The sequence below is a fragment of the Bombyx mandarina genome, chromosome 25 (assembly GCF_030267445.1).
Source record: "Bombyx mandarina strain Sakado chromosome 25, ASM3026744v2".
Classification (NCBI taxonomy): Eukaryota; Metazoa; Arthropoda; class Insecta; order Lepidoptera; family Bombycidae; genus Bombyx; species Bombyx mandarina.
Genome location: NC_143231.1, coordinates 6,013,808 through 6,023,990, shown reverse-complemented (window position 1 = coordinate 6,023,990; position 10,183 = coordinate 6,013,808). Strand labels below are relative to the sequence as shown.

The following is a 10,183-nucleotide window of genomic DNA, read 5'->3' as shown; positions in this document are numbered from 1 at the left end:
CGACCTCCCTGTCGACTAACTCGGTGTGTTCGGGGTCCGCGTGTTGAGTGCTGGTGGTGCACTGCTCTTGCAGTGCATCGGCCAGCAGCTCAGCCTTGTCATCGTCATCGAATGCCGGTGGTTGGCCTGAAGGGCGTACGAGGGGAGGCATAGTAGCGGTAGTTTCGGATTTGAGAGTCCTAGCTAGTCGCCAGTATGCTTGGTGGGAGGGCGCGAGTTGTTCTAAATAACTATGCCAATTATCGTTACGCGCGTCGCTTAAGCGGGAGTGGACTTCGCGTTGTAGACGACGCATCCGAATCCGGTTTGAATGCGTGGGAAGACGATCGTAGGCCCGGATTGCCGCGTTCCTAACTCTTAAGAGATTCCTAAGATCGGGGGACAGTCTGATGCGGTGGAAGCTGTCCTCCACATCGACTTCTTTAGAAGATCTAATGATCGCGGAAGATATGTGATCGGTAATGATGTTTATGGATTCGACGGTGTCCTCGGGGGATAGATTCGAATCCGGGCCGTAAGGGAGGATTGGCGGAGCGGTGTCGGCTAGGCACGTGCCCAGCTTATTCCAATCCACCATGGTCCTCGTAACAGTGACTGGGTTGTGGGGGCGACCGAGCTGCATAACGACAGGTCGGTGGTCTGAGTCGAGCTCTGACATTGCTTCGATGGAACGCAAGCGCAGAGTTACGTTCCTAAGCAATGCCAGGTCTATAGTGCTCGGACGGAGCGCGATGTTATACGGATAACATGTTGGAGTTGGGGGACCGACTATTTCAAAGGTGAGGTCGTCTATAAACGCGTCGAGACGCCTACCGTTAACGTTAGTACGATGGCAGTTCCACCTAGTGTGGTGGCAATTTAAATCGCCTGCCAGGATGACGGAGTCTCCCATGCCGAACAGTGACTCGATGTCACTGCTCAGAAGGGGCTTGTCCGGGGGGAGATAAACGGATGCGATGACGATCGGCTGGTGTCCCGTCAGCGAGATACGGCACACTGACGCCTCGATATGTGAGAGCGAGGGAGTATCGAGAGGGACAACGTGCAGGGCCCGCCTATAGTAAATGGCAGTCCCGCCTTTGGAGGCGGTGAGTCTGTCATTCCTAACCATGACGTAATTCGCGACTTTCGGGTCGCGACGCGAGGGCTTCAGACAGGTTTCCTGCACTAATAGAATATCTACAAGATTATCGCGGAGGAATTCGAAAATTTGATCGCGTTGCCGCGCGAGTCCGTTAGCATTGTAGAATGCTAACGTAAGGGAATACGGTTTTTCTCTACCTTTTTGCGCCATTGGTTACCGGTAAAGATTTTATAACGTACGCGACACGGACTCGTAAACGTCCATGTGATCGAAAGCGGCCGCGAGCCGCTGTTCGGGGGTTACCGACCTACGGATAGCGTCAGCGAACGATCGCAGACGGTCGAAGTTGACCGCGGTGACGAAGTCACGCACGAGCGCGAAGTCGTTGGCGGCAGAGGGTTGCGGGGGACGGAACGCGGGCGCGGGGCGAGGTGCGAGCAGGGGCTGGGGCGCGGGGCGTGTCACGAGCGGGGGCGGGGGTGCGGTTTCCGTTCCCGCCTTCGTATACGGCAGCGGTTTTTTCCACGCCGACACCGTGGGAACTGCAGCCGGCACGAAGGCGGGTTTCGGCACTGAAGGCGCCGAAGTCTTTGGGCCGACGGTTCGGGGGGCTGGGTGGGTCGGACGTTTTCGCGGAGCCCTAGGACATCCACGGTAGTTCGCGGGGTGCCCTTGCTTAAGGCATAGGACACAGCTTGGAGGTTCGGTCGCGGTTTCCCTAACACGCGAGCAATCTAGTGTGGCGTGGTCGCCGAGGCACTTTACGCAGCGGGGGCGCGCGTGGCAATTACGAGCCGAGTGGCCGTAAAGCTGACATCGGTAGCACTGCCCGGGAGTGCCACGCTTATGGGGGGCTTCGATCGAGATCCCGGATAGGCCGCAAATTGTCGTGAGACATGCGATCTTCTTTTTGGCCTCCGGGGTGGGTTCTAACGCCACGAGTATCATATTATAGGGCTGTTTGCCCCGCCCGCTGTGCATCCGGTGCACACTAACTATCGGGAGGGCCTGAGCGGTCAGATCCTCCTTAACATAGTCTATGTCCAACTCCTTGGGGACTCCGCGTACTACTACGCGGAGCTCGCGGTCCTCCTGAAGAGCATAGGTGTGGAAACCTATGTTCTCCTTTCGGAGGTATGCTGAGAGGGCCCTATGGTCGCCCGGCGTTGCGACCTTAATCTGAATCCCATGCGCGACGTTACGCGCATGGGTGTAGTTAATTTTATTTGCCTGAAGGGCCTGGGACACGCGATTCCACGCTGTCTTCTCTTGAAGTATCAGCGGGGGCGGGGCAGCTACTTTGGGAGCGGGCGCGGGCTTGGGACGCGGCGGCGGGGTTACGCGGCGAGCGGAGTCCGACTCCGGTGTCACGACTACCTGCGGGCGGGAGGCGGTCGCGGATTTAGTTTGCTTCGTCGTGGAGCTCCGGGACTCCACGGCGCGAGTACGCTTTTTTCCGCGCGTTACGGTTTGGAACCCATCCGAAGTTCCAGGCTGAGGGCTTGACGCGGATTCGAAATCCATCTCCGATTCGGTATCGGAGCCTGAACTCGAAACGATCGAGGTCGCGACGGATGAAGCGCGCGATGACGTAAACGACGCGGGCGCGGGGGTGGGGGTAGCGTTAGGCGCTACGTGAGCCGCATCGTGGGAACGTGTGCTCGAACTTGACGCGGCGGCGGGGGGCGCGCGGCGTGCCTCCGAGGCACGTTTGAGATACGCGGCGACGGACGCGGGGGGGGAGGGATTGCCACGGGCGGCCCTAAACTCTAGGTACTCGGCCCTAATTGACGAGTACCTATCCCGGAGGAACCCGACAATATCACTAACGTCTTCTTTCTCCATTCTTCGGTCTTCTTGCCCGGGGGGGGCGGCCCCGGGACTTTTGTTGAACTCGCCGAAAGGCGAGGCCCCGGATAGGATTTGTAACCCCCCTGTGCTGCAGGACAGCAAGGAGCAGGGGGGGGGAATGCCTATGCCGTGAAAACGGCAATCGGCGGGGAAAAGGAAAGGAACCCGCTCGGGCTGTATAGTGCTACAGCAGGCAGAATCGCGAGCGGGGGTCTAGTCTTGAAAAAGACTGTTGTTTTTGGGAAGGGTTAGGAAATCGCTAGCCTGTGAGTGCCACAGGAAGCTGAACGTAGCGATTGGTTTTGCCTTGAAAAAGGCAGTTGGTAAGGGTGGGTTCGCGGTTACAAAACTTTAGCGCACAAAAATGGACCTCGATACGCAGATCGCAAGCGACCAACGGATCGGCACGTCCGCACTACTGAATTGTACGCACGATGTATTCACGGTCACTACACTGTCGAGCACAACTGTGAGTTCAGAGACGCAGCTCGCAAGCGGGCCACGGATCGGAAAGCACGTCCGCGCACGACCGAGTCGTGAGCGAGAATGTGAATTTGCAGCGAGGTAGGCCCTCTATTTATGGTCGCCCACACGCACTCGGCCAGCGCTATTATGAGTCCGAGCACGGTGGGCGTCTATTGTTCTCTCGGCCGCCTCGCTCGCCTATTGTTTGCCTAGTCGCTCTATTAGTCGCCCGTATTGTGACTCGCTCCTGCGTTCCCACGCCAAATTAAAGACCACGAGGACCAATCTTTATTTTCAAACAAATATTTACAAATTTACTTATATCTATTTTTCTATTTTTAACTATCTCTATTCACATTTATTATTTCACAACATATCCGTTTATTTGGATGTCTATTTATTTTCGCTGTTCTTGGCGAACATATCTCTATTTAACTATTTACGGACATTTCCCTATTATAACTATTTATTCTTCAACTTATTTTAACATACTATTCATTTATTTGTTACGGACATTTTTCTATTATTTTACAGCCAACCTATAACTATATTTTCTATCTACTTTTAAAACTATCTATGTCCGTCGTGAACAATATCTATTTAACTGCATTTATTTATGTCCGTCGCGAACAAACTGTATACCAATTAAATGCTCCTTCAGGATTTATATTTGTTTTTTTTTCACGATTAAAAACCGCGTAGAAAGTTTAGGCATTATAGTTGACGCATGCGCAGTACACATATTTTGCATACATTTATTCAACTAATAAAAATAGTAAATTAAACAAAAAACGAGTAATTTCGAAAGAGAACAAACGTGTTTTGTATAAGAACAATCGAAAATGAATATTTACGAGTCATTAAGGATGAAAAAATATTAAAAATTGCATTAGAGGGGCTAACTTGTAGGTATATTTTGAAATATTTTTTTTAAATAAATAAATGCAGAACAAACAATTATTAACAGTGAACAATCATGAACAAATGATGAACAAACGAATTAACAGAAAATAAGTATAAAATAGGAAAAAAAAATTTTTTTGAGAGGCTAACTTCATTCACCTACTATAGTTGTATCTACAAAAATAAACTGAACTGACAAGTGACATTTGACAGTTAAGATATTAATTTTTTGGTTTGTCTTATTTAAATGGCAAAGGAAAATATTCCTATATACGTAGTCCTTTTTTACTTTCTTAATTTTTGCACGAATGTGTCAATGATCTTGCAATTTTTTTTTTTTTTTTTTTTTTTTTTTTTTTTTTTTTTTTTTTTTTTTTTTTTTTTTTTTTTTTTTTTTTTTTTTTTTTTTTTTTTTTTTTTTTTTTTTTTTTTTTTTTTTTTTTTGAGACACGTCATCAAAATCTGAATTGTGTTATATAATAGCCCGTCATACTTCGTGAGCACTAAGCTACAGAACTAGGCAAAATGGTTGTACCAATCGTGTACGCTATAACTGCCATAAACCTGTAAACTATACTTTTTTGTCTAGGTATCTTTAAATACTGGTGATAGCACCTCTTGTGAGTCTACACGGGTAGGTACCACCACCTCACCTATTTCTACCGTGAAGCAGTAATGCGTTTCAATTTGAAGGGTGGGGCAGCCGTTGTAACTATATTGAGACCTTAGAACTCATATCTCAAAGTGGGTCGCAGCATTTACGTTGTAGATGTCTATGGGCTCCAGTAACCTCCTAAAACCAGGTGGGCTGTGAGCTCGACCACCCATCTAAGCAACAAAAAAAAATCTGCTTACATTTGTTTATTAGTAGAACCAAATTTCTCATGGTATAGGGAATGCTAGTTTGCGCTACTTTAATCACATTTTACACAGAAATTGTGTGTAAAGTGTGATTTCCTATTTATTATTTAAATATTTATTTATGAGACTTACAAAACCTATTGACCATTTCGCATCATTATCATCATCAGCCTATATCTCTCTACTGCTAGTAGTAGGCCTCTCCCATAGTCCGTTACAATTAAATGGTCCACCGCCTTCCGCATTCAATATTTTCCCGCATATCGCCGTAAGTCATTGGTCCACCGGGCAAAGGGACGCCCAACGTTGCATCTACCGGCACGTGGTCTCCAGTCCAGAACGCGTCTGCTCCATCAGCTATCGGTTCGGCGACACGTATGTGCGGTCTAGTGCTTTGGTTCTTCAACGGATTTTTTCATTTCTCCTTCGATCCATCAAAGAAACTCCAAGAACACTGAGCGACTTTGCATTTACAGATCAGACCTTCGGTCAATGTCCACGTTTCAGCGCCATATGTCGTGACCCGTAGTTTCACAATCAGGATGAAATTAAATTCACAAGCCTATTTATTTGTTTTAAAAGTTAATTTTCAAGAAAATACAAAAACAGAAAAAAATATAATATTTTTGTGTTGTCCAGCTGGAGCACTGGGTATGAATACTCCAGAGGGTCCCACAAACAAGTTCGAAAAGGAATGGTAGCGAGCGAGGTGCGGACGTATTCTCGTGTGTATGCTTCGGTGGTTGCGGGTGAACTGTCGGCGTCAGTAAAGGGGCACGCGCGGCTTGCCAAAAGGAAAGCCACTCGGTCGCTACTCTTTGAATCGCGCCGGGAGCCGACAACGAGAGTCCCTCATTGGTCGCGGCGCGCGATCAGACGCGGCTGCCGACGCGGCAGGCGTTAGGGTTGCTATATACTCCCCCTCTAGTCCTGGAGAACGCCCTCGCTCCTGGACTAGGACATCAACAGCCTTAGCTGGGCGTCCACGTTTCCTCTTAGGAATCACAGGTTTGGGTAAGGAGTCTTTGTTACCGTGATAACAGGTAAGGTCTTGGGTATGGTATTTCCCTAATATAATATCAGGCGGTTTCTTCGAAGGATTCAAACAGTAAGGAGGTACTGAAATTGGTGCATGCTCACCTGTTTCGATGCGATGCTCAGCAAACGGTGTTGGACCTCCCCCTGCTCTGAAGATGTGTGCGTGCCTGTCCAGTAGGTCAGCGAGCGCTTGCCGCTTAGCTGGCGTAAGGTGAGTACCTTGGTCATCCCTACGAATGTCTGTAGCGGCGCAGGAAACTTTGCGCGATTTAGGTTCGAAACACAGATTATACTTTACCATCGCATCATCACTGAAGAACCAAACCTCCTTTTTGAAGTCGATTATTACTCCAGCTGCGGTAATAAAATCTATTCCTAATAACGTTTCATTATTGGTGGATTCAGGAAATATGAGGAATGGAGTGGAAATAATTGTCGTCTCTAGGCGTACATCGAGTGTGGTGGTAAAAACGTCCATAATGCGCACCACACCGTCGGCAAGTCTGACTCGTTGAGAGGAAACGCGGAGAGGATGGTTGTTCTGCTGGAGGAGAGCGTATAGCGTATGACCCGCGATGCAGTGTTTTGCAGCTGTGTCTATTAAAGCGGTGCCGTCAAAACCCAGTATATTTATGTTAAAAATCGGCCGTACGTCACGACCAATAGGGGGTCCCGTAAGATCGTCATCTCCGCCGCAACCATAAAAACAATCAAATCCCATTACATCACGCTTATTCCCATATTTCGGAACATTCGGGTTTATCCCGTTTTTATCAAAATAATTTTCAAATAATGGTATACAAATCTTACTGTCGCCCGGACATCTTTGATGAACAAAATTTGAATCCTCTGCGACCGTGCAGGTTAATGTTTGACATTGCCCGTTTGCATTGGCATTGCGGCAAAGATGTCCGTCGACGCTAGAAAACCTATCCAAATTATTATTTTTGTTGAAAAAAAAATTATCATTTTTACGTTCGGCAACCAAAGAGTTAACATTTTTAGTTGTGGCGGCTGAAGGGTTAACGTGAGTAATGTTTTCGCTCGGACTATTATTATTTTTGCGATCGTCACTCGATCGATTACATGTTATGCATTTCGTGTTGCATGCAATGATATTGTGGTTCTTTTCTCGAGAAGAACCTGGGCGATCAATACGAGGTCGATCGGAATTATCACTGTTATCAATAACCTTAAACCGCGAACGATTTGAATTATGGGCAGCAAAATTATAATTTTGTGGAATTCGCCGCTGTTTATACTGTGTGTAGGTATCAGTGCATGCATCACTATTTGGCAAAATAAGTATACAAGTTTCATGCACTAAATTAGAACTATGAATATGGTCTTTTACTGATTTGTCGTTTTCAAATTCAAAACACACTTTTGAATCGACACAATAAAATGACTGATCACTTTTAACTTCACTTTCACTAGATTTCGAGTGAGTTTTATTTTTAAATAAGTTAGTATGAGATTGATCACCTTGTTTTGAATCTAATTTACGACACTGGTTCTTCTCGTGACCGAAGAAATGGCAATACGAACATTTCGGGCGTCGCTTCTTTTCGACGGAGTCAAATACACGCGGCGTTCCGGTAACAAGCGGCGGCTGCGTCGCGGGCTCGTGGCCGGGGGCGGCGCCGCTCGGAGCGCACGCGGCCGTGCGCGCTGCTACTGCTGGCGGAGGGCGGGTGCGTCCGGTGCCGGTCGTCGACTCGTATGGTTTTCTTGCTAATTCTCCCGTCGGTCTTGAGGCATCGTGCTCGTAGCGAAGTTCGTCCGTCGCGTCTTCAATTTGGCGCGCTCTTTGCAGGAGCACGTCGAATGAACTTACTTCGTCGCGGCGAAGTCTCTCCCGTACGCGGCGGCTGAGGAGTCCGTAGATCATGTCCAGCTGGACTTTCTCGCTTAGGTCGCCGGCAGGTAGCTTCGCGAGAAGAGCACGCGTCGCAGCGATGAAACGGTCCGTTCTTTCATCGTTTTGTTGACCTCGTTTGAACAGTTGAGCGTATATACGGTGTGGAGGTCTGCGATCACCGAAAGCGTCTCGTAGGGCTGATACGGCATCGCACCACGAAGATATGGAGGACTTCACACCCAGCCACCAGACGGCGGCGTCGCCGCACAACATCATGGACAATCCCCGGACGGCGTTCTCATCCGAGATGTCGGAGCAGTCGCGACACGCCTCAGCCGCATCCAGGAAGGCATCAAGCGACTCACCTGCAGTCCCACTAAAGCGCGCGGTACATCGGGCGAAGTTCGCGTGTGCATGTGATGCGGGCACTGGTGTTGATGTGTTGTGCCGTATCGTTTCAAATAATGATTTCAAAACCTCTGTTTGGCTCCGCTGTATTGCCTCTACTATTGTTGACACGTGCTCGCTTGAGAAGGTGGCTTCGGCGGGGGCCACGTGGCTGTCGCCGGATCGGTTGTGGTGATTGGAGCGCGAGGCGTCAGCAGCGCCGATTTCGCAGGCGGGAGACGCGCTCGTAGATGCTTCTCGAAAGGACTCGTAGATTGTGCGCGAGGCGTCGCCGGCGCCATTTTCTTGGGCGGCGGACGCGCTCGGGGAGACCGATCGCGGGACGCGGACAGACGACGGGTCCGTTGCATCATCATCCCTGCGATTTCGGCTAGCACGGTTATCACTTCGAGTGTTCACCATGATCATGAGTTCACAATTTTATTTGCAATACTGGTACGATTCGTCGACTCACCGCTAGATTTTCCTTACCACGTTGAGGCGCCAGTTTTGTGTTGTCCTCCTTACCACGTTGAGGCGCCAGTTTTGTGTTGTCCTTACCACGTTGAGGCGCCAGTTTTGTGTTGTCCACCTTACCACGTTGAGGCGCCAGTTTTGTGTTGTCCAGCTGGAGCACTGGGTATGAATACTCCAGAGGGTCCCACAAACAAGTTCGAAAAGGAATGGTAGCGAGCGAGGTGCGGACGTATTCTCGTGTGTATGCTTCGGTGGTTGCGGGTGAACTGTCGGCGTCAGTAAAGGGGCACGCGCGGCTTGCCAAAAGGAAAGCCACTCGGTCGCTACTCTTTGAATCGCGCCGGGAGCCGACAACGAGAGTCCCTCATTGGTCGCGGCGCGCGATCAGACGCGGCTGCCGACGCGGCAGGCGTTAGGGTTGCTATAATATCACTTTTTTTTCCTTAAAGACATCAGAATATCATTTAGTTTACATGGCTCACCAGTTCATGCCGTACTTTTCGTCTATAAACATCTCTGGACAGCCCAGTAGCAACTAAATGCAGTATTGCCATATTCGGTTAATTTTGTCCGGTCCGGTTAGGTTAGGTCATTATTCTACCTGTATCGCGTTCCGACCCGGCAGCCTGATTCTGGCCCAGCGAGGTATCCCGGAACACCAGCGGCATCGCCCGGGCGGCCTGGTAGGGCCGCCGTACCGCGGAGACCGACGTTGTTGGTCGTCGACTATCGCCTCGACGACCCGTCGGTCGGGCGTCCTCGGGGTGGCGCTGCGTGTCTGGTTGTAGTGTTGACCGCGGGAACCGCCCTACTCTGACCGGGTTTTGACACCGGACGGAAATCGGACGTCGGGTGTAATAGTGCAGGGGAGTCATTTAGTGAGTGGGCTCTAAAATTCCTTGGGGCCGCGGTCTGCTCTCAACACCTGCGGATCGTTGAGTCCCACATACCCCGCGCGCCCCCTAGGCGCGGGGACCTCGTAGGAGGTTCGGCCCCAGGGCCGAAAAAGAAGGTCAGTATTCTACCTGTTGTTGAGTTGTCACTATCAATTATGTTACAAGATGGTTCCTAAGGAACGTGGATCTCCATGATGACCTGGAACTTGCATCAGTCAGTAAGTATCTACAGTCGGCATCATTGCGCCACTTCGAGAAGACGGCACGGCATGAAAACCCTCTTGTCGTGGCCGCCGGAAATTACATACCCGACCCTGTGGACCGAATGGTAAACAGTCGACGTTGCCCTAAACACGTCTG

At 49.8% G+C, this 10,183-nt stretch overlaps 1 protein-coding gene across 4 annotated transcripts; it reads right to left on the bottom strand.

The window, feature by feature from the left end:
* Window positions 1-5,777: 5,777 nt before the first annotated feature.
* Window positions 5,778-9,184, bottom strand: LOC149499850 (uncharacterized). Of its 4 annotated transcripts, none has more exons than XM_089738625.1 (2): window positions 9,043-9,184; window positions 5,778-9,006 (listed from the first exon to the last, which is right to left on the bottom strand). In XM_089738625.1, exon 2 carries the CDS (start codon window positions 8,877-8,879, stop codon window positions 5,976-5,978), a length of 2,904 nt encoding a protein of 967 aa, XP_089594751.1. In that variant the 5' UTR covers window positions 8,880-9,006; window positions 9,043-9,184; the 3' UTR covers window positions 5,778-5,975. The 4 variants fall into 4 exon arrangements, 3 of the variants coding, with proteins under 3 accessions (XP_089594751.1, XP_089594750.1, XP_089594749.1); XM_089738624.1 differs by having other exon boundaries at window positions 5,778-8,937; window positions 9,043-9,179; XM_089738623.1 differs by having other exon boundaries at window positions 5,778-8,970; window positions 9,043-9,153.
* Between the last annotated feature and the right edge of the window lie 999 nt (window positions 9,185-10,183).